Source organism: Manis javanica, chromosome 15 (genome assembly GCF_040802235.1).
Source record: "Manis javanica isolate MJ-LG chromosome 15, MJ_LKY, whole genome shotgun sequence".
NCBI classification, from domain to species: Eukaryota; Metazoa; Chordata; class Mammalia; order Pholidota; family Manidae; genus Manis; species Manis javanica.
In genome coordinates this window covers 62414711-62441527 of record NC_133170.1, presented here as the reverse complement: position 1 = coordinate 62441527, position 26817 = coordinate 62414711, and the positions used below count along the sequence as shown (strand labels likewise).

The 26817-nt window shown below is 51.4% G+C and overlaps 1 protein-coding gene across 3 annotated transcripts in view; it reads right to left on the bottom strand.

The window, feature by feature from the left end:
* The window catches only part of AACS (acetoacetyl-CoA synthetase), a 52052-nt gene that overhangs the window by 15296 nt on the left and 9939 nt on the right, over positions 1 to 26817 (bottom strand). For 2 of the 3 annotated variants that reach the window (XM_073222220.1, XM_073222219.1), the window contains exons 4-10: positions 24914 to 25027; positions 19692 to 19789; positions 13963 to 14077; positions 13678 to 13759; positions 10258 to 10405; positions 5979 to 6059; positions 2445 to 2569 (exon numbers count right to left, since the gene is read on the bottom strand). In XM_073222220.1, coding sequence (XP_073078321.1) covers positions 2445 to 2569; positions 5979 to 6059; positions 10258 to 10405; positions 13678 to 13759; positions 13963 to 14077; positions 19692 to 19789; positions 24914 to 25027 — 763 coding nt within the window. The remainder of the gene's footprint in view (positions 1 to 2444; positions 2570 to 5978; positions 6060 to 10257; positions 10406 to 13677; positions 13760 to 13962; positions 14078 to 19691; positions 19790 to 24913; positions 25028 to 26817) is intronic. The other variant, XM_073222221.1, reaches the window with a different exon arrangement.

Genomic DNA, 26817 nt, shown 5'->3' with positions numbered 1-26817 from the left:
TTCACAGAAAACTGGGGACTCCACCCACTCTGCTGATGGATCCCCCTGGTCCTACACAGCCGTGACCACCCCAGCCATGGGTACAGATATCCAATCACCAACCACACCAGGAAAACATGGATTTTATTCTGCTCTCCTTCCCGAAATCAAGAGTGTTTAAGTCACAGGTGGATCTCTGCAAACACTGACCTTGGCTGTGTACACAGATTCTGAGCAGGCACCCCGGCCCCAAGTCACCGCCTGCTTCTGGAGAACTGGCCAGGCCTCCCCATCCATTTCCAGGGTTTGCATAAGATGGTTAAAAAAACATGAGCTCCTGAAGTACAGGAGCCCTGTGGGTGTGCTCCGAGCTGTGTGCTATCAGGGAGCATTGCTGGGAATCCCCCACTAATGGGGCAGCTGCCTAGCTGGAAAGCACCAGGCAGCCCCCGCGCCAGAACCCCATGAGTCCATGTCCCGGCAGGTCCTCCAAGGCCACCATCCCATGCCAGAGCGCTCCATCAGCCTGAGACTCAGTCTCCCGCATCTGCCCTCACCCACAGTGCACCCTCCATGCAGAAGCGAAGCTTCATTCTCAAACGTGCCAATATTGTAAAAACCAGAGGCCCTGAAGAGCACTGCCCTGCCAGGGCTGAAGAGCCGCTTCCTTGCCACAGCCAATGGGATTTCATGCAACAGTGTGCAATGCAGTTTTGCTCCGTTTTCAGGAGGCACACAAAGCTGAGGCAAAGGCACCCTGCCCCACCTGCCTTGTGCCCACTCTTCACTGTGGAAGGCAGTCGGAGCAGGGATTTGAGGCCTGCAGGCCTTCTGAGCACCCCTCACCCCCAGGCGCTGCTCAGCCTACAGAGATGCACCCACCTCGCTAAACCCCCACTGCAGTCTACCTGCAAGCAAGCCCCCACTGCAGTCAGCCAGGGTCGCATCTCAGTCAGTGCCCAGGGCACAAGCCAACAAGGCCGATGGAGGCAGACGCTCAGTCTATGCCTGCCATGTCGACCAGACCACTCAGAGCTAGGGACCCTCAAACATGCACACATGTTTACAGGCATGCATGCATGCACACCCACGTGCACACACGCACTTCCACATGAACACACATTCATTCCCCACTAAGACTCACACGCCTGTACATGTGCATACTCTCGCTCACACACTTTCACTCACTTTGGGTACAAACATATGTGCACACAAACATGCTCTTGCCATGCACAAACACACTCACACAAAGCTGGGTTCCCTGGCACCCTCATGCTTCACCTTCATCAGCAATAAGCATCCCTCTTTCCCCAGGGACAGTGTCTGCCACAGGACCCAAGACAGGTGTGAAGGGTAAAGACCTTAAAGACCCATGTTTCCAGATATCCCATTAATCTTTTGTTTGCAATGATCTCATTAGGAAATAACCTTCCTCACTAATATTGTGAGCCAAATGTCAGGATTTAAATATTGCCCAGGCGAGGCAAAGTTATATTTAAAATATTAATGAACAGAGATTTAAAAACATTCATAGCGCCTTCTGCTTCCCCACTGTGAACAGACTCAAGCCTCAGGTCATTAGAGCGTTTCAGAGCACAGCTGACTTCCGGGCCCCAGAGCTCTGTGGGCTTCTAGTTCTCCCTCCTGGAAACATGGTCATCAGGCCGACAGTGACCATGAACCGTGGTGGCAAGAATATAACAACCAGTTATGGTTAATTCATCAGCACAGGAAGCACTAATGAAGCAGTCTGCTGACGGTTCCTAACAATGCCGACGACCTGACGCTCCATCCTAACGGGCTCTACCTCTGCTCGCTCAGATGCCCACTTGTCATCCAAGGATGTCAGCAGGACCCAGGGAAGCAGACAGTGTCTGAGCACACGTGATGAGTTTGAGAGGATGAGGAGACAGTGGCCAGTGCTCAGGGGCAGCTGATGACAAGCAGGGCTCCCCTCCTGACCATCAGGCTCAGAGGCAGGCAGGCGGGAAGTCCAAACACTGTGAATGTCCCACACCAGACTCTGCACCTCTCCTTCCTGAATCCCCAGGACAGATGTCTACCTTCTGCCCAGTTCGTCCCCTAACTTCCCCGTGGGCTGCGGAGCCCTGTGAGAAACAGAACTCTCCCGACCCCCAGCCCTCCTCTCACCTGAGTATCTCTGGCTGTTCTTAGATCCCAGGTTACAGAGGTGAGATCACATTCCCTCTCTGGGGCCCCCAGTGCTGCAGAGCTCACTTCTGGACCTTGGTGCCCTTGCTAGACATGCAGAGTCCCTGTCAGGGCTGCCACCCCTGCCCACCCTCCTTGGCAACTTCAACTGTTTTGGCATGTCCCACGTGCTCCCACAGCCCCTCAAGAGGGGGACATCCACAATGGCCACACTCTCTCAAGAAAGCACGCAGATTCACAAGGCAGCTGACAGCGGCGCAGCCCTGGAGTGGGGCGGGTGTCTCGATACCTACCCTATCCGGTCAACCAGGTCCCAGAGCACGTTGGGCGTGGGCACCAGCGGAGAGCCGTCATACAAGACCACGGCTGCTCCAGTGGCAAGGACGGACACCATCCAGTTCCACATCATCCAGCCAACCTGGAACAGACAGGGGCACAGTGAAAACTGAGCTAGGCAGGCTCCTTCACCTCTGCCACCCAGCCTCTGCATCCCCCGAAATCCACCAAAATCTGAGCCAGAAACAGGCCAGGACCAGCCGCTTCAACTGCATGATGCTTCACCCCAGCAATTCCACATTGAGAATCTATCACATGGATAGACACACGCATGTGCCCCAAGAAGTGTCAGCCCTGCCAGTGACAGCGGGACGAAAAAGCACCTGAGAGGCCCAGCAAGGTTATTTCCATACAGTGCACACACGCCATGGGGCACAGACACTGAAGAGTCAGCCCATCAACTTTATAGCAGCCCTGGCACCAGGCAAGTTTTCAGAAGTTAGCCACTGTGTGGCCATGAAAAAGCGCGAGGTCTGGATTGACACAGAACGGTCTCTAAGACAAAGTGGCAAAACGAGCCCAGGGCAGGGCATGCAGCACAACCTGTTCACACCCAGAAAAGGCCAGACATGGGAAAACACCCCCCAGACCCCAAAAGGCATGGGCACATGGGCAGAAGCCCACAGAATATGCATGAGAACAGCGATGTGGCTGTCCTAGGTATGGACATGCAGCTTCTCACCACGTCTCCACATAGGGTTGCGTGAAATTTCTGCCATATGCAAGAACTTTTATTTTTTATTAAAAAAAGTTTTAAAGGCAAAAAGAAACTCACAGACCCACAGACAATGGCACCCCCATATGGGCAGGGACAACTTGTGGGAGGTTCCTGAGTTGAACAAGTGTGACAGAGCAATGGAACAGGAGGAAAGTCCCACAGGACTCTCCACTCTGGGGCCAGAGGAACAATCAGCTCCCCACTGAGTGGATGACATGGTGGCCAGACTGGAGCAGCCAGTGCTGGGTGCCCAGGCCTAGCCCCTGACCCCGAGCTCAGATCCTGCAAGTGGGGAGCAAGTGGTCCAACAGCGTGGGGAATGTGCTCTGGAGACCAGCCTGGGCTTTCCCTTTGCACCACAGGCAAGAAGGGAGCTAAAGACATGCAAAACTCTCTAGTTGCTGCTTTTTTAAAAGGCTTTAATGCCCCAAGTTTAGTTGGTAACAGAAGAGCCCAGGGCCAGGACCCAGAGCAGCACAGCAGCACAGCTGCCTCACTGTCCTAAAGCTGCTAAAGTCAGTCAGTAGGTGACACAGCTCAGGCCTGGCTCGGGCTGGGTGGGGCCCCCACAGCAACCCCTACCCAGGGCTGCTGGTGCCCAGCCTGCTCCAAGGAAAAATCCAACTGCCCAGTCCTTCACAGGCAGGAATTCCCAGGAAACGCCTGTGAGGATCGCTCCAGGTTTGTGTCCTTCCACTGTGCACCTCCCCTCGATGCAAGACCCTGTCTTTTTTAATTGCAACATCCCAGGGAGGCTACTCAGTAGGACGTGGTGTAGCTGCCAGGGCCTTTCTGCAATTGAAAATGACACCCCATTAATACCGCTGGGCTGGGCTTCCTGCACAAAAAGGACCCAGAGGCTGATGGTGCCAGCACCATTGTGGCACAGGTGGGGAGGGATGAGGAGGGGTCTGGAGCAAATCCCTGCGGCTGGAAGAAACCTGTATCACTTGGCCCAAGTCCCTTGATTTACAGCTGTCCACACCGACAGAGAAGGAAACCTGCCCCCACTCTCAGCAAGAGCCCTCCCAGGGTCCCCTCCTGTGTCTGTGGGTCCTGGGAGGCCTGTCCCCAGGGGCAAGCCAGGGCCCTGGGCATGGACCACACAGCTTAGGATGGCACCTCCTGCATTATGTCTCAGAACTCAGCTCGGAATCGTTGTCCAGGGAACAGAGCTAAATCGTGCTGGAACCTCTTGATATTTGCAGCCTTGGAAAAGCTAATTTTGAGTTTTCCTCCCTTGGGATAAAATACCACTTCTTTGATTCGTCCTAAGCTCCCATCTGTCAGCAATCAACAAGCACAGGAATATCTCCAACCTCCAGGACTCACACTGTGGCTTAGTGATGCATAGTCCACAGTAAATTACACCAAGGTGCTAGAGGCGGGCCAGCCACCCCATTTCCCTCCATGCAGGCCCGGTGATGCCTGACACTGAGAGGGGACTCTATCGACATCAGCTTCTGCTGCACTGTGTGCTTCTTGGCCACCTGGACCCCTTCTTTTTGTAGGGCACACTGCAGCCTCTGCGGGGTTCTTGTGCAAATACACGGCCAGAAACAAAGCCAAAAATTTACCTGCTGGACTTCTTGGGCAGCTAGAGCAGGGGACCTGGGCTCAGCCAGCAGGTGTACCAGCAAAGACACAGGGACAGAAGAGAACTCTTCTGTAGGGGCAGCACAGCCAGGGCACAGGCTTGGTGTGGTGCCAGCATTAGCCAGGGTGAGGACAGCAGGCTTCCCAGTGGGGTTCAGGGAGCGGACAGCTCCAGTTTTGCTGTGTTGCCTCCCTCTGGCCCCGCCTGGTCTCCACACCTGGAACCCAACTGTTGCAGGAACTGGGTGAGCCACTTGTATGCATTTCCTATTGCTGCTACAATAAATGACCAAAACATCTTCTCTGTGGCGTTCTGGGGGTCAGAAGTCCAAAGTCAAGGGGGCAGCGGGGCTGCATTCCTCCTGGGGGATTCAGGGGAGAATTTCTTTTGCCTTTTCCAGCTTCCAGAGACGCCCACACTCCTCGGCTTATGGCCCCACGTCACTCCAACCTCTTCTGCCATCCTCACATCTCCTTCTCTGACTCCGACCCTCCCACCTTCCTCCTAGAAGGACCCTGTGATCACACTGGGCCACCTGTGATGTCCAATAATCTTTCCATCTCAAGGTCTTTAACTGAATCACAGCTACAAAGCCCCTCTGCCATGTACGGTCACACATTCACAGGTTCCAGGGGTTAGGACATGCACATCTTTGGGGCCATTTTTGTACTTCTCACACCACCAAAGAGCCTTCCAACAAATTCTCTTTCAGTTTTTCCATTGCACACTGAGACCGGACAACACTCACAGCATCTTTGGTAAGCTCCTGCCCCCTGCATGAACTGGGATCAGTAGTCCGTCTCCTTGGGCCCCTGAGAACTCCCAGTGCACCGAGTCTGCCAGAGGAAGCTGGGGCCGACGTGGGAGGACAGGCCAAATGAAGGAGCAAAAACTGGTGCCGAGACCCTGGAGGCAGCAGGACTGGAGTGGGGAGGGGGGCCAGGCAGAGTGCCAGAGCTTCAGGGCACAGAGGGAGCGTCATCCCCAGAAGATGTGCCAGGCAGCCTGGGGTCTGTACTGTCCTCCTCACTGCTCGCACATGCACAGGGACAGGCAAAAAGGTAAGGAAGACCAGACCCAAGCCAAGTTCAGTCCTGCTGCCCTGAGGGAACCAGGGCCGTCCCAGGAGGCAGCGGGACCGGAGGCATGACCTGCAGCCCACAAGAGCCCACTCACCGTGGTGTAATACAGGATGATGTCACTGCTGGCCATGTTGCCATGGAGAACATGCTCCTTCAGGTGCTGGATGAGGGTGCCCTGCAGAGAGGAGACATGAGTCCGGCCACCTCCTGGAGGCACCCCCCTGTAGGCACACACACGGACCCCACCTACCCCCCGCTGCCAGGGGATGAGAAGGAAACCTGGCTTCTCTCCTGGAGGAAGACACTCCCACGTCACTCTGCCACCTGACCCCTGGGAGTGGCTGAGGAGCCCTGGGCTGATGGCAACGGTGCCTCTGTGCAGAAACTGCTGGGGCTGACATGCGGTCCCTCGTGCCAAACCAGCCTACATTGTAGCTGAGAGAAACAACAACCCAGCCAACAGGAGACAATCCCGCAAAAGATCAACAGAAGCGATCCTGTCAATCAGTTCTCTAATTCAGGAGTCAGAGCAACTGTCCCAGTCCGTCCCAAACGGCCCTGTCACCAGCCCGCGAGGAGCAGCAGCAGTCGCAGCCACGTAGGGCCGGGCAGACGGCAGCAGAGAGCCTGCTGGGGGGCGGCCCTTTCTGAGGGTCCCCAGGACCCCTGTGCACCCAGGGGATGAGTCTGCAGTGGGCTTGTGTGCACACAGTGGGGTCAGTGCTCCACGCAGGGCAGTCACAAGCTTGGGAAGCTCCACAATAACACACGCTCTCTCGGAGTGGACGGGCAGTCATCTATGGACAAACAGCACCTCAGGAACTCTTCCGCTGAACTGAGGGCTCACAGAGTGAACCCACAATGACAGGGGGCCTCCCTGATTATAAAACCTGTGGCAAATACCCTCCCTTTTCTTTTTTTTTAAACCTATAATTGGCATTTAGTTTAAATCTGCACCCTCTCCTGGATGGTCTGCATGAAGCCAGGCCTATTTATAACCGCACAGCTGTTCCTGTGCTTTCTCCTCATCCTCTCAGACAGCACAGAACCAGCCAGGCTTTGCTTCTCTCTCAAGAATCTCTCTATATGAACTTTAATTCACATCAGTAATGTTTCCTTTAATTTTTAAATATTTGTGGCTGAGTCTGAGGGTTAAGGAATGAACAGCATGGTTTTGTGGGTCTCAGGCAAGAAGAGTAATTTAGGCAAAAGAAAGAAGAGGCTTCCGAGACCTGTCACGGGCTTAGAAAATAGAAACCAGCAAACCAGAAACACCCCCATAAACCAGGAGAACTGGTGTTGGCAGTCCCAGCAACGGGACCTCTCACCTTGCTGCTTAGTCCCCGAGATGCTGAGTCACCTCTCTGCGGATGTACAGCCCAATGAAGACAGAATCAATATCATTTTACCTGACTTTTCCATCCTCTAAATATACCAGGCATGATGCGTTTATGAGCATACATCATATCTAATACATTTTTATGTTCCTCGGCTAAAAAAGTGACATTCATTATGCAAAAAGAATTAAAAATAAAAAGTACAGTTAGACAATATCTGCTTTTTTGCTACACATGCCCCACCATCATCTGCAAGGCTTCTAATGCTCATCTCTGCCCCGGTCACAGGCCTCTGACCAGGAAGAGCAGGGCTCCCCTCTCTGGGGACAGTGTGAATCCAGCGACCACAGTAAATGACATCTGAAACCTGAACATGACACACTTGATTTAATAAAATAGGATGGTCTGATCAACAGCCACGACTCACTCCTACAAAAAGGCAATTCAGTTTGGCCAGTGTCACTTCCAGAAATAAAGCCTTTTCTTCCTCCTGCCCTATGGTTCCCTGGGAAGGCACCTGCTATGTCTGAACAGGCTCCTGGTATCTGCCAGTTGTATTCCATAACCTGCAATCGGAACTTCAATGAGTCCAAATCCAGGTAATAACACAGCCATGTTAAGTCTTTTCCACATTCTGTGAAAACACTATGAAAAGCTGTATGTACAAGGCTTTAAAACGATTCAAAAGTAAATGTTTCCTTTTAACAGAAGAGATTCAAACCTAGTCCTAGCATAAAGAACATCTGTAAAAGCTAAATGAGCTGAAGAAGATAAATTTGACATTTCATTTCAGATATCATCTCATCACCCACCAGCTTAGGAAACCTGAGGTTCCTCTACTCGGATAATTCTCCTCTGAGCAGGGGAGAAAAAGGATATGACGAGGTGGACCAAGAGACAGCAGATGCTTCTCCCTATAGGCTAGGCCAACTGCGGGAGATTCGGGAAGATGGGTGTGCAGGGGGCTCACAGCTGGCGAGGCAAGGAGGCCAGGGTGGAGGCAGCCCCCAGTGAGGAGCCCAGCAGGAGGCTGGCCCCCAAAGCAGCCCAGGAGCCATAGGGCTTCCTCACCAGGTCCAGGGCCAGAGCAGGATTAGACAAGGTAAGGTGTCATCACAGTTACAAAAAAGTACCAAAGCCACCCAGGAGTTTCACCTCTGAAGAGTAACGCAGCTGAATGGCAATTACAGAATAAGCTGTCATCAGATGCCCCTGGCCAGATGCTGAGAAGGACACACACCACTTCCGTAGATGAACATGACCTAGACCTCATCATGAGGACAGACAAACCCCAGAGGGCCATTCCACAAGACGAGGAGAGAGCTCTGCAAAAACACCAATGCAGTGAAAGGCCAGGGAAGGCTGAGCGCCGCTCTGGTGAAGACCCCAGAGATGGGTGACAATGGGCACAAGGCAGCCTGCACCACTGTAGAGGACACCATCTGAATACAGACACACATCAGGTGATGGCCGTGCAGCAGCACTGACCTTCCAGGTAGGTAAGAGAACGCTGTTCTTGGGAGATGCACGATGTAGTGCCCGGGGTGGAGTGTCATGATGTCTCCAAGTTACCCCCGAAGGGCTGAGCAAGAAGCAAAGTAATAACCATGTGTGTGCATGTACACAGAGAGGGAAACAAAGCAAAAGAGGCTTTTAAGAAAACATTAAAAACGAGTGCCAGAATGATCAAAACCGAAAGTTTCTGTGATGACTGCCCTTGTACTGTTCACCATGTAAGAATTTATTCACTATGTAAGAATTCGTTCACCATGTAAGAACTTGTTTGTTATGCTTCAGAAGATTGGAGACTGACGAGAATTAGGCTTGAGATGGATTAATGATTGTACATTGAGCGTTGACCCCCCTATACTGAATTTTATTGTTGTTAACAACCATTTGATCAATAAATATGAGAGATGCCCTCTCAAAAAAAAAAAAAAAAACGAGTGCTAGAATCTCGGGAAGGGATGTTACAGACAGACGGCCCCAGCTGGAGTGCCTGTGGAGCTCAGTGCTACTCTGGCCCCTTTCCCTTAGGTTCAAAATGCTTAGGTCACTAATCTATATGTTAAAAATCTAATGTTCAGCAGTAATGTATTATTGCAGGTGCTTAAATAAAGCTGGTCTTTTAATGAGATGAATAGAAAAATGAAAAGTATGTGCTGTGGGCTGAATTGAGTTCCCCCAAATTTCCATGCTGACACCCTACTGCCTAGAACCTTGGCATGCGACTGTGTTTGAAGACAGGGCCTTTAACACTGAAATTAGACCACTGGGGAGCCCTAATCCAGCCTGACAGGTGTCCTGTAAAAAGAAGAAATCTGAAGCAAAGAGGAGGCACCAGGGATGTGTGTGCCAAGAGGAAAGGCCACATCAGGACCCAGTGAGAAGAGGCCATCTGCAAGCCTGAGAAGGAAGAAACCTACCCCGCCAGCCCCCATGCTCTTGGACCACAGCCCCCAGGACTGGGAGGACAGCGATGTCTGTCATTTCGACCGCCTGGTCTGTGGTGCTTGGTTCACAGCCCCAGCAAGACTAACACTGCCCAGGAAGCGGGGCCTCAGGTGACTACACTTTCTAACATGACCAGCAGCTTTCAAACATTCAGACCATGACCCACAGTCAGATAGGAGCTCTGAGGGTACACAGCACGTCCAGGTCCACATGCACTCCCTGATAACAGCCTCAGGACACAACAGCGCACCCTCCTAGCCCACTCCTCAGAGCCCAGGGCAAGCTGATTCTTTCTGTTCTCATCTACTCCTTTCATTGTTTTTAAAATGCTGGCAGCACCCATCATGGCTTCACAAACCCCTGAGGGATCATGATCTGCAGTGAGGAAGTCATTGGCACTGCAGAGGCCCCAGGAGCCCCAGCACTGGCACTAGCACCATGGTGACGCTGACACAGAGGTGGCTGCAGGGGCAGGAGGCACAGCTCTGCATTGCTGGGTGCAGCTGCAGACTGGAACCTCGGTGTGGGTGCAATTAGATGGTAGAGCCCCCATGAAGGCAGACAGGCAGCAGAGAGACCTACCCCGGCAGAGTGCACCATGCACTTGGGCGCCCCGGTCGTGCCCGATGAGAACATGATGAAGAGCGGGTGGCAGAAAGGCAGCTGCTCGAACTCCAGCTGTGGGGTCTGCTCGCCTCTCCCCGTGACAAGAAAATCATCCAGAAACACACTGGAGGTAGAAGCACATGGGAAACAAACAGTGAACGTCCAAGAGTACACAGCACATCTGCTGCGCCCCCAGGGCGGGTCCCCTCCACCTCCCCCTGGACACCAGCTGGAAAAACCTTGTTTGGAAGCTTTACACAGTGATGGAGGGGAAAAGTCAAATCTCAAAAATTCACACTAATTGAAGGAAAACTAATTGAATGGGGGAAATTTTCAAGTAGCTTTATTAGCTGCTGACAGGGCCAAGGGCTGTCTCTTCAGAGAATCTTCCAAGTGCTTCAATGAGCACTGTGGGGAAGGGTATTGCTGTTCCATGCAAACTCAGCCAAGGAGGTTTTGAACATGGGACTGAAGTTTTCAGATTCTTCCCCACCCCTTCCCCAGGAGGAGCAGGCAGGGAAGGGAGAGACCAGATTCCTGAGCTTTTCTGACATAGGCGGCCACAGCAAGGATGTGGGGACAAGGTCTGAAAACTACAATGCCTATGACAGAAAAACTGCTAGGCAAATATCCTGTGTTATCACTAATTTACTACATCCTGAGGTGGACAAGAGCTAGATAACAAATATCTGTCCAGGGACAAATAAAATTAACCCCAACTACTGACTATCCTCTAAGCAATCTGCCCCAGCCTTGCCCCCAAAGCTGCCCTAAAGCATTGATGCATGTGACCAAGAGCCTCTGAAGGGACAACGCAAACAGGAGACTGGCTTTCTGGGTGGAAACAGGGCCCTGGAAGCTGCAAAGCCACCTTGGGAGAGGTGGTGTCTCTGCTTTGAGATGAGCAGAAACGCCCTATTCCTCCACTGGCCTAAAAGAAAGAAGAAAAAGGAGGGGGGAAGCCTGCCATTTTGACAAATGGAACTTTCTTTCAAGGAAGGGGGAGAAATTGGTTAAACTCTGCCAGAAGCACTCTGCTAAGGATAACATTCTGAAATGCAAATGCATATATACTAAAATGAAGAATTGTGCCATTTTGCATGGAAAGGTGTCCTCAAAGACGAAGCTGTCTGGGGGCAGGCAAGGTGGCTGAAGGAGGGCATCCAAAATTGTTCAACTCTGGGTGGTAAACAAACAAAGCCTTCTGCTCCTGAGCCTCAGGGATATTATTGATTGCAGAACTTTCCTGCCAGTGGAAGCCCCATTCTGCCTCTACCTCTGTACAAATCTCATTTATATAAAGTGCCCAAACTAATAGGATACCTCACACAGAGAAAAGCCTTTTCTTTCAAACAGTCTATAAATCACAGTAAACAGCAATTTTTTTGTTGCTCTTCTAAAAATGAAATGCCCAAAGGGTGGTCCCCCCTTTCCAGGCCTCTGCACATGGGCATGTAGTGTTTTTAGTTTATCTAGGCAACCAGCAATCAAAAGATAAATAGAGTGGGGATCTAATTCCAGGGCTGAATGAGGGGAGTCTTCACATTGTATAAAGCTAAAGGAATAACTGACATGACTCTGCCTCATGCTCTCATTTTATATCAGTTACTGATAAACACATTCAGGAAGATAAAAGCCTGGCCACCGTGGGGCCAGTGAACCATCTTGGTTTCCTCCTCGCCTCTATGCACTACAGCTCCCACCAATACAAGCAGAGGAGCTGTACTTACAACTGCATGACCTGAGACCGTGGTCTGCCCTCTGGTTCTAACTGATCAAGGTTAGCAGGGTCCCCAGAGTCCAGGAGATAAGTCCATCCCCTAGCGTGGCTGCAAGCACCTGCACATGCTGACCCAGATGCTCCAGGGGACAGAGCCCACTCCAGCTTGTGGCTGTCACCTACTCACGACGACAGACAATACTACCAAATGCTAACTATGTGCACTTTGCACAGCATTGGCTTCTTTATTCCTTACAACCAACCTGTGAGGAAGGTACTGCTATTGTCCCATTTTACAGGTGGAGAAACCAAGGCACAAAGAGATTAATCACTGCACCGGATCACAAGGCTGACATCTGAACCTGAGCAGTCTGGCTCGAGACCACAGCCCTCAGGGAGCAATTATTTTGCAGGCAGCCTCTTTTGGCCTTGGGAATCCTGGCACAGGAAGCTGTCCCCAAGCCTGCTCATCTCTCAAGGTCACCTCAGATGCTGCCTCCCCCAGACCCCAAAGATAAGCAAGTGTGCCCTTCTCTCAGCTCCTGGGCACCTCCTGTCCCCACCACGATCATGGCCATGTCTACCAGGCCCAGTGCTCACAGCAACCCTCCCTGCAGACATCTCATCCCTCCTGCTCAACTGCAACCCTTGAAGGTGGCACAGGGGCTTATCCCTCCCAGGGCCCCAGGGCTGCACAAAACACTAAGTATGCGCGAACTGTATGCCTGAATAAAAAGGTCCCTGCAGTCTCCCCTGCTCCCCACAGCAGACATGAGGAAGGACCACACTGTGCCTGCACACCTGCTTCCCAGGTGGCCTTAAGGGGCCACTCATGAGGCTAAAGGAAAAGGTTTACCTATAAAGGTAAACACACCTGATCTCGAACTTCCCCACAACACTGCTTCAGAAAGAGGAAAGGGGTGTGACTCCAGGAATTTGGGGATGAATTCAACTTTTTCACCAAACCACACTCCATGTCCTTATTTTCCACTCAAAGTTAAGATGCTTACATTCTATTTGGTACTCAAGGCCTGTGGTGTCAGCTTATAAAATAAATGTCAGAAAAGCAAAGGAATTCTGTAATTGTAGATTAATGATACCAAAATTAAAAAAAAAATTTTTAAAAAAAGAAAAAAGAAAAGGAAGATACTATTAGCAATAAGGACAAAAAAAGAATTTTTTTGGAAAGGAAAATGGAATTTCTAAAAGGAAAAAAAGAATTATATATGTGTGTGTATACATATGCATGTGTATGCATATGTGCACACACTTGTACATATACACATGTGCAAATACGTGTGCATATACACATGTGTGTGCATGTGTGTGCATGGGTATACACATATGTATGCATATGAACACACATTAATTATCATTCAGAACTGCTATGGCCACTATGGCCAATCCAGAGAGCCAGGCTTGGCCCCATTACTTCAAATGGACACCAAAAAGAGGATTCCTGAGACCTTCTCAGTTCTGCCAAGAGATCACTGTGTGGCCTTGGGATCTTGACAATGTAAGTTCCAGATGCCCAACTATAAACTGTGATTTTAACTAAAACCTCCAGCACCTCTAAAATGCTGCAATGCCAACTGGAAGGAATCACAGAATCTACTTCTAGCCGAACTCAGAACGGGTTCCACATGGAACCAGTGATCAACATGTGGCTGGCTTACCTATTTGGAATCATGGAAAGGTCTATCTTCTCTCTGGAAGCAATGTAAGGGATCACCACCACTTTTTTCAAGTCTGGTAGTCCTAAGAGGAGGGGAGGAGATGACACAGCTTAAGGCCACCAGATACGTGCCTACTGATTTTTTCTTTTTACAAAACATAGCATGATGTAGGAATGGGGCCACATGGATTTTTTTTGCAGCTCACAGTTCCAGGGAGGTCTCTGGGACTCTTGTGGCCTCTTACCCCTTCCCCAACACCAGCTCAGACTCGGAAGGGCCACCCACCCTTAACGACCTGCCACAGCTTGTCCATGTGGCTGTACTCTTTGCCATTGTACACTACAGCCTCCACAGAGAAGATGAGCTTCGGCTGAATCTGAGAAAAGCGGTCCAGCACACCCTGAAAGTGGGAGAGAAGGGTGGTCACTGGTCAGCCAAAAGGCAAAGCCCTTCAGCAGCCCAGGCCATGGCAGCACAAGGGGGAAAAGCAGCACTATCAGAGCACGAGCCTTGTTCCTCCATCCCTGTCACCCAGTGGCCTATAAAGAGCACCAAGCAAAACACGACCTGCACCAGGAAACAATCATTACTTCAAGGACAGTGTCAATGTCCAAAGTACCAGAAGGACGTGCAGACATACACTGAAACAGCAAGTCCAAGGTTATAAAATGGGGAAATCAGTCAGTGACCATGCGCACTACCAAAGATCCCCATTCACAGGAGGAGCGATGGTTCCCCCAGCAAGCGAAGAGATTCACCTTCCAAAAAGGCAGCTACTGCCCTGCAAGATATTTCCATACTTCCCTTCTTTGTCTTCCATTAAAGAGGTACGTGAATGCTCCGAATAGTACTTTTTGCCAACCAAATGCATGAACCTACAAACATGCACACTAGCAAGCCCTGTCTAGGGAAGGAGGCTCGCCATACCCAGGTGCCTCTCCATACCACACGTGGAATCTGCCATCCTGCCAAGCACACCTTTCCCTGGAAGAAAACTAACCTCCCGCACGGGGAACTGGGCTGTTTCTGGAACTGACACGAGCTGACAGATGAAGCCTCACAACACACACTGCACACCCTGTGTGTGATGGCAAGATGACAGGTTCGGGCCCCAGCCAAGTCTCCCCTCCAGTTCCCTTCCAGCCTGCCCCAGGTTCAGACCACCGAGGAGCCCTTTTCATCCCAAATCAGCACCTGGGAAAGTATCACCCAGAATGGCTCTCCTGTTCCTTTGTCCATCCATCTGACACAAGTGGTTCAAGATCAGTGCCTGAGGCCAACCCAAGGGCACAAGCAGTGAAGCCATGACTTCCCATTAAACCCTGGTCTTGGACACTGTAGGGGTCAAAACTAGAAGTGAGTGGGGGTCAAAACAAAGACTGGGCTTGGAGGAAGCAAGCAGCTCACCCAGGCAGACAGTGGAACGGCAACACAGAAAATATGTGAGAAGCACAAGAAAATCTATTAGACTAATGAGTGTTAGGCAAGGTGCCAGGTACAAACTCAATATAGCAAAATAAATTGGATTCTTAACCCTAGGATTCTAAAATGGGCTAGAGTCACTGGTTTAGCTGGAAAGAACATTTTGCCAATAAAAACCTTAACGTTTACTGAATGTGCTAGGCACATCCTAGCTTACAGACACTCACACATCCGACCCTCCCCAACCCCTGGAGAAAGGCATTATTAGGTCCATATCCTTGATGAGCCATGACCAGTTTCAGTAATTGGCCCTAAGCTTCACAACTAGCCAGCGGCAGAGCTGGGTTTGCAGGCTGCCTCCTCTGCTAAGAAAAGACTTACCTACAGCAGAGCAAGGGGCTGAGATGCCGGGCAGAGTGAATTAGGAGGAAGAGAGAACCATGACTAGAGCATTTCAGAAAGCTCCAGAACGCCTCTGTGCAGAGGTCAAGCCAGGCGGGAGAGGAAAGGCCTTTCCAGCAGAAGGCACCCCAGGCAAGCCCAGGGAGGGGAAGGGCCTGCATGGGAGCCTTAGGCCAGGGAGGAGCCAGATGAAGCCAGACTGGGGAAGCCCTGGGAGGTGGCCAAGATGTCTATGTGCAATCCTGCACCTCTCCTGGATGACCGTCCCCTACACAAGGTGGCAAGAAACTCAGGGAGAAAGGACCCAGCCTGCCTGTGACCTGGGGCTCAGACATCACAGAGGTGACCCTCAGTCACAACGACAGTGAACAGACAGGAAAGGCAAGTGCTCAGAGTCAGAGGTCTGAGCCCTGCACCACAGGAACACTCAGAGGCCCAGGACACCAGTCTTCCTGGTTGGTCAAGCAGAGGTCAAGATCTCTGAGCATCTGAAACTAGCTGGTCTGTTGTGGTCCAGAAGAGAGCTGCTCCCTCGAGAACTGCTTCCATTCTGCAGGGAAACAGACGTGTATATGCAGAGTCTGGCCTGAACACGGTGCTTAGCAACCTATCAGGCACTGACACCCACAGCAAGCACTGAGTCACGTGGACAGCCAGCCAGAGCGAGAGCAGCTGCCCTGGGTATGTGCACAGCCTGAAAACGCTTTGGGCAGTGAGGGCGGCAGGCTGTGGCTCAGCTCTGAGATGGGTGCACATCAGAGAAAGAACTGCCCTCACATCTTTGAAAAAGTCACCAACTTAACAGTAAACAGAGAAAAAAAGGAAAAATCAAAACCAAAATGTCGAGAAACCCAGACCTGGAGGTCTTGGTGAGGCTGGACAGCTAAGCACTCCTTCCGCCTGGTGATGCCCCAGCCCCCACACACTGGAGGTCCAAGCTGGGAGGGCCAGTGACAAGAGGGGAAGGGGGAGGGAGGGCCACACGGTGAGAAGAGAGGCAGGGGCAGGGCAGACACCAAGCAAAGGGCAATGTTAGAAGTGAGTTAGAGTCCCCTGGCATCCTCAGACAGCCTGCCAGACTGGCACATGGCATGGCAACACAGAGGGGCCCCCGCCTTCCTAGCCCAGCCAGGTGAGGAAAGGTCACCATGACATTTATGGGCAGGTAACCCCTCCCCCACACTTGTAAAATGACCGGTAAATAATCCCACAGCATGCGCCACAGCACTAGCACTTACTTCAGAGTCACTAATAATGCAGCCCCCTTGCAGGGAAACCCAATAGTTAAAATCAGGATTTGCAGGAGAGTGGCTATGTTCCCTTTATAATAGGGATTTCCAGTGATTTGCAACAGGACACAATTCAAAGTAGGAAAGACACTGTGTCTTTGTAGATTTCTGAAAAGTATCCTTTCCTGAAAAGGGGGACCATCTGAGGTTTAAAATGGTGATGTTGGAAATAAGAACGGAGGCCTCTTTTTTACACGGAGTTGTGCAAACCACTGAAGAGAGCACTGCCCGAGCCCACGTCCCCCCTCTTCAGCCCCAGTCCCCTCACCGTCATCCACTCAGGAATGCTTCCCTGCTGGCTTTAGCTCCTGGGAAAGCAAGGAAAGGGCACACGAGGCTCTGGTGTCATTGCTTTGGCCCAGGCCTTAGCATACAGGCAGCGGTGCCCAGGGCAGTGAGAACCATGGCTCCTTTCCTCAACCAGGGCTTCCAGGCCAGCAAGGCTCACCCTTAGGAGGGTGGATGCAACAGGTGGGTGGGAGCAGCCAGGGGGCTGTGAGGTCACCAGGTCCTGACACATTATCTGTCAGCTGCTAGCCACTCGCTCCAGAGGTGAGTGATGCCGATCACACATGTGCCCACCTGTCTCCAGCAGGATGGAGAGAGGGCTCTACACCTCAATACGTGCAACCCTGGCACCTGTTCCCAGAACTCAGGGCAGAGTGAAGCATCTCAGCAGGAAGGTGTTTGGCCCTGTCTTCTAATAGAATGGTCGGCTCTCTCCTAAGACTCAGGCCATCAACCACAAAGATTTCTGGGAACCAGGCGTGAAGACTGCGGTGTGAACAGAGTCATGCTGCCATCTAGTGCACGTGCATTTCTTGCACCTGAAGCAGCCCCAAAAGCAGTGATTCCAGCAAACCCCAAACCAGCCTCCAGCCAGGAAAGGAATGCCCCAGACACATTTGCTACAGGGCCATCCACTGACTGCATCCCATATGTGCATAACCTGGGGACCAGAGTCAGCTGGAGTGGTGGCTGGTGGTGACATTTTGCACAATGACCCGTGAGAACAAGTGAATGATCAACACAGGCTGCTGGTGCTACAGCCCAGTGGGGAGACAGCTGGACACTCTAACACTTCTGCTGTCGCCCAGTGGCACAAACCTGCCACCCAGTCCAATCCAGGAGGTTTTCTTGGAGGTCTTCCAGCAGGGGCTTTTTCCCAGTCCCAGAGGCCATAATCACGTCCCATGCTACACAGCTCTCCCAACATCTTCATGCCTGGCCTTTAAAAGTTAAATGTTCCATTTGCACTCAAAAAAACACCTACCTCTCAACACATTAATAGCTAACATTTGCTGACCTCAGTGGGTGGGTCAAGTACTGTCCCTACATGAGTATTAATTCTACAGTCCTCACGAGCTCCCCAACGGCATGTGCTAAGGACACAGTCAAGAAGCGGCAGAGCCAATTTTCTCTGCTTCCTGCAACACACCCCAAGACCTGCAGAAGGTCCCAGGGCAACTGTGCCTCAGGACCCAGTCCCAAGCTCCACAGAGATGCCACTGGCCCCACGCAGCTCACACAGGCTACTGAGGGCCGTGGGGACAGGGAGGGGTTCCAGTCCCATGGCAGCCCTTGCTGCCCCAGGGTGATCCTGGGTGAAGGCAATCTGGGAGGGGCCCAGGAAAGCCCCAGGGGGTGCGACCACAGCCCAGCCCTATAGCCACCAAGCAGTAAGGGTCCGGACTGCCACCCACTCCCTGAACTCAGAGGTCATGGACAGCCTCGCCAATCACTGCATGTCTCCTGGCCTTGGTGTCAGAGGAGTACTCATGAGCCTGCCTCACACGCTGTAGGGGAAATGAGATTTGCCCTTACTGAACTGCAAGCCCCAGGCAGACATACATCCCGCTCATACCAAACAACTCATACCAAAAAAGCCCCGCCTGTGGACCACTCAGATGACCACTGTGCACTGAGCTCCAGCAGCACTGCAACTGCATCTGTAGCTGACCCACCACAGGTTCTGCACTCATTTCATGATCCTGTCTCTTCCCGCTGTCCCTGTTCTGTGCATGAGGACGGATTACTCACCCAGGGGCACAAGGCCAGCAAAGCCAGGCCAACTTTTGCATAAGGGCCATGCTGGGAGCAGAAGCAGTGTGTGCCACAAGGGCAGTGAGGGACATGGATGCCCCCCTTGTCCTCTATCAGAGGTCTGTCCTCGTGGCTTCTGAGGGTCCCTCACTCCCTGGGTGGGGAGTGGGAGCCCTGTACATCTTGCCCTGCACTCTTTTGTTCTCCATGTTGGGGTTCAGTGTATGCTTCCTGCCCCGCCTGGGCCACAAGCATCAGCTGGATGCATCCTGGGTCCTCAGTCCCTCTGGGATTTAGAGGGATGAAAAGGCCCATCCACCCCCTGCACCAGGCGCAAAGCACAGAGCTAAAGAGATTAGAAATGGCAGTGACAGCACAAGGTGGCCTCGGGGGAACTTCTGTGAGCAAATGTGGAAAACCGTCTGCAAAGAATAAATGTTAGAAAATATCATGTAGTCCTGAAGTCACAGGAACAGTGACCAGGCATCTCCAGCTAAACCTCCACAACACAGCCTATGGACATTACACATGCTAACGCAGTCACACGCACAGACGGGGCATTAGGTATACCAGAAAGGAAAGTCTGTTATGAGATTTTGAAACAAGAATCAGAAACTCTGGGGCCTTTCTTCCCATTGTTCTCATGTCACTGGCCAGGGAGACAGGAGCCCATCATTATATCGTTTCCCTCCAGCCCTGCCTGTCCTACACGAAGCTGTCCCACCCCCTACCCGTGACATCAGGTGGGCAAAGCCCCTTCCCACAGAAATCACATAGGAATGTTTCTCCAGAGGCTGCTGCACCCCCAGGGCACTCACAGGGCACAGAGACACCCCTCTGGTGGGGCCCCTGACTCACATTCACACCGAAGTCTGGGGAGGTGGAGCTCCAGATGGCACCGATGCTCGCTACAGCCAGCATGGCCTCCACGGCGTGCACACTGTTGGGTAAATAACCTGTAGAGGGGACACAGGGAGAAGGTCTTGAGCTCAGCACATGCTGGATGCAGCAAACTTCCAAAAGGTACCCCTAAGAGCAGGAGTGAGGAGAGGGGACTAGCTCTGAACGGAGCCAGAAGCTCAACAGGCCCCCACCCACCCCAGCTGCCCTGACATCTCCTGCTTGGATAGCTCAGTGGCTTATCCTCAGCCTGTCCACTTGATGTTGTCACCCCCGCCAACCCATTCCAACCAGAGAAGTCCCCACAGCCCTGCTCGATCTGGCCCCTGGCCTCATCTCCCACACCACCGCCATTCTGAGCTCAGTCACAACAGCCTTCTTTCACTTCTTCAGTTATTCTAAGCTCCTCCTGCCTCAGACCTTTTGCACAAGTTCTCTGCTCGGCCTGAAAACTCCCGCACGCACCAGCCTTGCCTACTCCGTACATACTCATCCTTCAGCTATTAAAGCAAATGAAAATAAAGCCTTCCGCAAGGCCACCCAGTGAACTCAGGGCCCCTGGCCAGTTACCCAGAAACACACTGCATTTCCCCCTCATCAAATTTGCCATAATAATCACCTGTGTACAATGATCATAACATCTGGTTCTCAGGTGAGGGCAGGGAGTCTGCCTGTCTTGTTCTGTGCTTTACCAAATGCCTTTTGTCATACCCTACATAGCAAGGTTCTCAGATACTGGCCTGCTGGCTGGCGGGTGGAAGGACGGCAGGTGGACTTTTGGTGTGATGCAGGGAATGAGAGGCAGTAGGGGAATGAGGACCGTGAGCAGGACTGTTAGAGGCACACACAGCCTGCAAGGGGCAGAGAAGGGGCTCAGGCCTCCATCCATAGGAGCCTGGGCTTCTATGACAACAGAGACAGAGAATCGTTATGACCTCAGAGACTGTGATCCATTAAACAGACCATCCTAAATGTTCCAGAGGAAAGGATTTGTGCACAAGGCATTCAAGAGAAGGGCCGTGGCCAGAGACCACCCCTGACCACAAAGCCCTGTGGCTGGGAGCCCAGGGCTCCCAGGACAGTACACACCACCACCCACCAGCTGCCGTCTTGGCCACAGCAGTCGGCACTTCCATTTCTCTGGGCTCACTGTGTCTCCCCTGCCAGGCCAGAAGAGTCCCAAGGGGCAGGGGTTGCACACTGCTCACTCAACCCCCAGGGCACCACCCAGCATTGGCGTACAGCAGGCCCCAAGTTCGCTGAGCGCACCATGGAGATGAGGCTTGGCTCTGAGTGTAAACTGAAGAGGTGCCACTGCCCCAGGAAGCTGATGACCTGGTGGGGACTGACAAGCAGCTAGATGACTACGTCACAGATGAGAGAAACCAAATCTCACACAGCCCCAACTCTGCCTTGGAAGTCCCCCTCTGGAATCTCTTCTGGGAAGCACATAGTCTCCAGTCCTAGTAACTACAGTCAGGTCTTAGTATCCAAGCTGAATCACTCACAAAGGACCAGGCACCAAGTACCAGCCAGATTTTGAAGAGTCCAGGGACCACTGCCAGGTATTCCCCAAGAAAGCATAGCCAAGAGGGGTCTCAACCACCCATCCCAACATACCGTGTTCTCTGTTTCTCCTTCTCTTGGAAACATTTGGTCCCTTGGCCAAGACCCTGCCCAGCAGCTTCTGCTGCCACCCATCCTGTGACCCTGGTCCCATCACCATGGAGGGAAGATGACCTAGCACCACCCTGACCGCCAGGCCATTTGTCCTTGCCTGTTACCCTGTGGACACACCCCCCCACACACATCTAAATTAAATTCCTTGGGGAAGAAAACAGGTCTTTAAACTTTCTCCAGAAGTAAAAAGAAAAAGAAAACTAAGAAAAGCACCTGAATGGCTCTTGGCAGGTTGTAAAAAATGAAAACTGGAGAGAAGAAAAAATTGGAGAGTAATAGAACCTTCTGAATTTCTTTCCTAGACTTAAAAAGGGTACAGATTAAATTGGACCAAGAAGAACCCAAGACACTGAGGTTTCAGCCCCAAAATGCCTGCTGTGGTCATGGGCCAGCACTCTTATTATTCCGTGAGTACTCATTACACACCCGCCATGTGCCAGCCACTCTGCAACTGACATGTGGCAGCACGCAGAAAGCAAAGACCATCCTCTGGGATTGGAGTACAGACAGACGGGCCCTCGCACGACACATGATCCCGTGACTCCAGGTGGGTGATAAGGACCATAAAGGGAAAGGAGACAGGGGTGACGGGTTTTCCACAGGTTAGTGGGTACGGCCTTTGAGCAGAGACCTGGACAAACCAGGATGAACCCATGGACATACAGAACATCCCATTCCAGGGCCCAGGTGGGCAGCAACCTGGAGCACCTCCTGCTATTTACTATTTGATTCCTTTCTAGTCAACCAACACACAGTGAGCAGGGCCTCCACACACCATACTGTCATCTTAGGAGGGGACACAGCATCCAGCCCATTTGCTTTCTTTATACATGATAAGGCCACCCTCTTTGCAAACATGTGCTGACAGCTACTGGCAGTAAATTCCCCCAGGGGAGGCACACCCTTGCCAAACACTGAGGTCCCAAAGCCAAGCCCCTGCCCAGCAGCTTCTGTTGCCACCCATCCTGTGACCCTGGTCCCGTCACCATGGAGCGACCTGACCACCAGGCCATTTGTCTTTGCCTGTCACCCTGTGGACACACCCCTCACATCTAAATTAACTTAAATTCCTTGGGCAAAAAACAGTCCATGTACAGGTCTTTAAACTTTCTCCAGAAGTCAAAATTTAAAGAAAACTAAGAAAAGCACCTGAAAGGTTCTTGGCAGGAAACTATAACTCTCTACCCAACCCTGAGCAAACAAAAGGGGCTGGGCTCAGGAAGGGAAAAGGAGCCAGGCTTACTCTCACATCTCAAGACTCCAAGCCTGGCTCCTGCCAGAACTTCAGTGCCTGAACAGCCCAATCCTGTGCCCCACACTCAGCCCCACTGAGCTCCTGCCTCTGCAGAATCCTTGACCTAGCTAGCCCTGGGGCCTTTGCACAGGCTGTCTCTGCTGCCAGGCAGCCCTCAGGTCTAACTCCTAAACACTCCCCTCTGTTAACCAAACCAGCATGTACTGCACACCCCAGAAGCTCCTAGAATTGTTTTAGGCTCTGGGACACAGCAGGGAACAAAACGAGAGAACTCCTGCTCTCAAGGATATTAGTGTTGTGGTCAGAGAAAGGCAAAGCAAGATAGTGAGGAATCAGGTCCTCAAGTAATAATAAAATTCAATGAGAAAACTCAAGGGAGGAGATCAGGGAGCTGGCGGCTGGTGGGAAAGGCTGCTGGGAGATGAAGGATGGGGCAGGGGCACACCAATTCTCAGCCTGTGGATGGGGGTTCACAGACCAGGCAGCTCTCAGTGGGACACTGGGAGGAAGCAGAGACACAGGCTAGGAGGGAGCCCAGAGGAGGAGGGGACCTGGTACCTCCTCCTCTGAGCTCACACCCTGGGGCTGAACCTTTATCACAAGGCTTTGAGAGAGGTGCTTAGCTGCCTGTGGCTCCAAAAGGCCCTGAGGTCCCTGACCTCCTGGAGTTTAGAGCAAATGGAAGAGACTGGCAGTTAATCACAGAAACAAACATAATTACTAACAGTGTTGTGTGTTCTCTGAAGAAAGAGGACCAGATGCCAACAAGCAGGTGGCCTAGCCTTGGGGGCTTCCTTGAGTGGCATCTGTGGAGGGTGCTGTGGCGAGGAGGGGGACACCTAAGGCAGAGAGGAGCCCCATGCAGAGCCTGCTGACCCGCTCCAGGTCCCCATAACCAGCAAGGGTGGCGGGAGCCAGAGACTGAGCAGGAGGTGGACGCCATCATGAGCCACAGGGGCTGGTGCCATGAGCACAGCCTTACAGCCCAAGGAAAAGAAAGCCCTCCTCTTTCGTATAAGAACAAAATCTGATTTCTAATCACATAGCTGTGGGCCCAGAAAAGACTCTGAATAACCAGATACTTCAGCCACCCTCTACCACCCTGTTTAAAGTTGAAGAAGCTCAAGGTCCAGGGAGGTGAGATTCCTTATCCAAACGCAGCCAGTCCACACAATGCCATGCAATAAAATCTCATGACTCTGGGAACCCAGTGCCCTGCAATGCTGCTAAACAAATTCACACCAGGGAGGCCTAAGTGGGAGAAACCACAAAGTGAGAAAGACCAGGTGGTGATCCCGAGAGGCCACGTAGCAGAGAAGCTACCAGCTGGGTGCCAGGCACTGGGCCAGTGGCTTTCTGATTGCCATCAGCTGTTGTGTATGGAACAATTACCACCCATCAGTTTAACAAATTTGTGATGGAGTGTTATGGCTGTGATATGCCATGCCTCTCTATAAAGTAATGCTTATTTATTACCTTCAAAAGCTGAGTATGTCCACTTAAGTGAACAACCACATGCACTGAAATTATCTACATTGTATAAATCAACCCCCATTTAAATTATATGCTTTCCAAATTAAAAAAAGATTGATTAGTTTCTCCTCTGAGCCTCGATTTCCCATCTGGGAAATGGGTAGGCTGATGGCTATGCACAGGAGGAAGTCATCCAAGTGAGTCTCTGCACTAGTAAAATCTCCTCTGCTGTGTTCCAGAGATTGGGAATCGGTCTACAACTGTGCCAGCACAAATGGCAAAAATCATAGCGTGAAACATCACCCATGGAAATCCCTCGGGAAAGCGCTGCTGGCGGTGAACAGAGGAGCTCCCAGGAGGTGCAGCCCCCCAGTGTCCCCTTGGCCTGGGGAGGGATCGCTGTCTCTAACCCAGCACCTGATGAACCACCTGGCTTGCGCTTCAGGACGTATTTAAGGATGTTTCTGTGAATATTGGGCTCCCAGTCTGCACACGCGGAGGGGCTCAAGCAGGGAGAGGTCCTGGGGCAGGGGCCAGGGACCCTCATGGCCCAACACACTGTCACGGGGCCACACAGAGATCTTGACCGCCCACTTCCAATGATCCTTCTTCAAGTCCTTTTTGCCATCCAGCTTCATGCAGAGCTGAAGTACTACACGGCTGTATGGAATCTGACCCACTCCACTTTACTCAAAAGTCGCCTTGACCTTCCAAGCTGTTCACCCTGTCCTGGGCTCCTCTGCCAAACCACAGCAAGCACCAAACTACTTACCAACCACTCGGTCTCCTTTTTTCACACCCATTTTCCTCATTGCTGCTGCAAACAAAGCCACTTCTTGCCGCAACTCTTCGAAAGTCACCTTCACAATTTCCTCCTTGCCTTCCCCTGGGGAGAGAAAAAGGCAGACTGTATAGAGACCATCCTGAAAAGAGAGGTTCCGAATCACAGACATGGAGGAAATCTCGCACCTGTTTCAGTGCAGGTTAGAACGAGTGCCCAGAAAGCAAGCAAGGGGCAAATTTACTCAACTTTCCTTAGACTGTGTGAAAGTCAGCTGGTGAAATGCCCCCACAGAATATGCCACTTAAAGATTTTTTTACTACAGGGAATGCTTTTTTAAGTGAAGAATCCTTTGATTTGGATTATGATTTTTTTTTTTACCTTTTCATTTTAAATTATGATAGATACCCAGGAAGCTGTGAAGATGGTCCATAGGTCCCTGTACCCTGCACCAGGCTTCCTCTGCTGGAGATACCCTGCACAACTCTAGGACAATGTCAAAGCCAGGACACTGACACTGATACAGTATGTGGTTGTCATTGTACAGTGTTTCGTGTAGCCACCACATCAAGATCCAGACCATTTCCATGGCCACAGATGTCTCCCTCCTGTTACTAGCTCCCCCCACCCCCAAGCAACCCTGCTCCCTGGCACCACTAATCTGCTCATCTCTCTAATCTTTCCTTTCAAGAATGTTATGTAAATGCAGTCATGCAGATGGCCTTGTGAGACTGGCTTTTTCACTCAGTGCAATGCTCTTAAGATTCACCCAAGTTGTTGTATGCATCAAGAATCCATTCCTCCTTCCTGCTGAGTAGTATCCACCTTTGGTTTGGTTTTGATATGCTTTTATTCAGACTCTAAAGGCAAGGCAAGCTCACTGTAGAAAACTCTGATAGTGCAAAGGAAATACGTGAGTAAAAATAAAATTATCAACCTATCAAAGAAATATGCATTACAACAGTGAAGTACTGATTTTCACCTAATAGATAGTAATAATGAAAAAGGATGGTGTAACAGCCAGCCTCCACCATGGCCCCCAAGGGCCCCTGCCCTGGCATCCATGCACACATGTAGATGCTCCCACATGGATGAAGGGACCTGAGCTGGGTAACTGATAGGATACTGTGGAAACAACAGAAGCTTCTGAGCCTTTGCCACAAAAGACACTGCAGCTTCCACCTGGCTCGCTCCAAGGGAACCAGCTGCCATGTTGTAAGGATGCCCATGCAGCCCAGGGAGGGGCCCACATGGTGAGAAACTGAGGTCTCCTGCCAATAGCCATGGGAGTGTACCCTCCTGGATGTAGACCTGCCAGCCTCAGTCAAGCCTTCAGATGACTGCAGCCCCCGCCAACATCCTCACCGCAACTTCACGAGAGACGCCCAAGCCAGAACCACCCAGCGATGCCATATGCAACCCACAGAAACTGTGATATAATAAAAGTTTGTTTTAAGCCATGTTTGTGGATAATTTGCTACACAGCAGTTAAAAACTAATACAACGAAGACTTGATGTTGCTTAGGTGTAGGGAAATTATTTTAATGTACTTCTACAGGAAAGGTATTAATCTTTGGGCCATTATCTTTGATACAAATATTTTATCCCTGATTGTTAATTGCTTTTCAGTTCTACAACATGAAGTATCTCTTTTCCAAAGCGAAAAAGCATCCTGACTTCCCTTTGGTATAAATTTAGCTTTTCCTATTTGCTTAAAGTTACTAAGCCCACAGTTCTTTTCTCAGCTCACTGGGTAGCCTTTACCTCTTCCATATTTCAACCCCAGATAATTTTCTATCCTATGAAAATACTAACCAACCTGAAATCTGCTGCTCAGAGACAAAATGTGCTGCACAAGGAGCCATTCTGAGAACTTAAACACTGGCAGGGTTAAT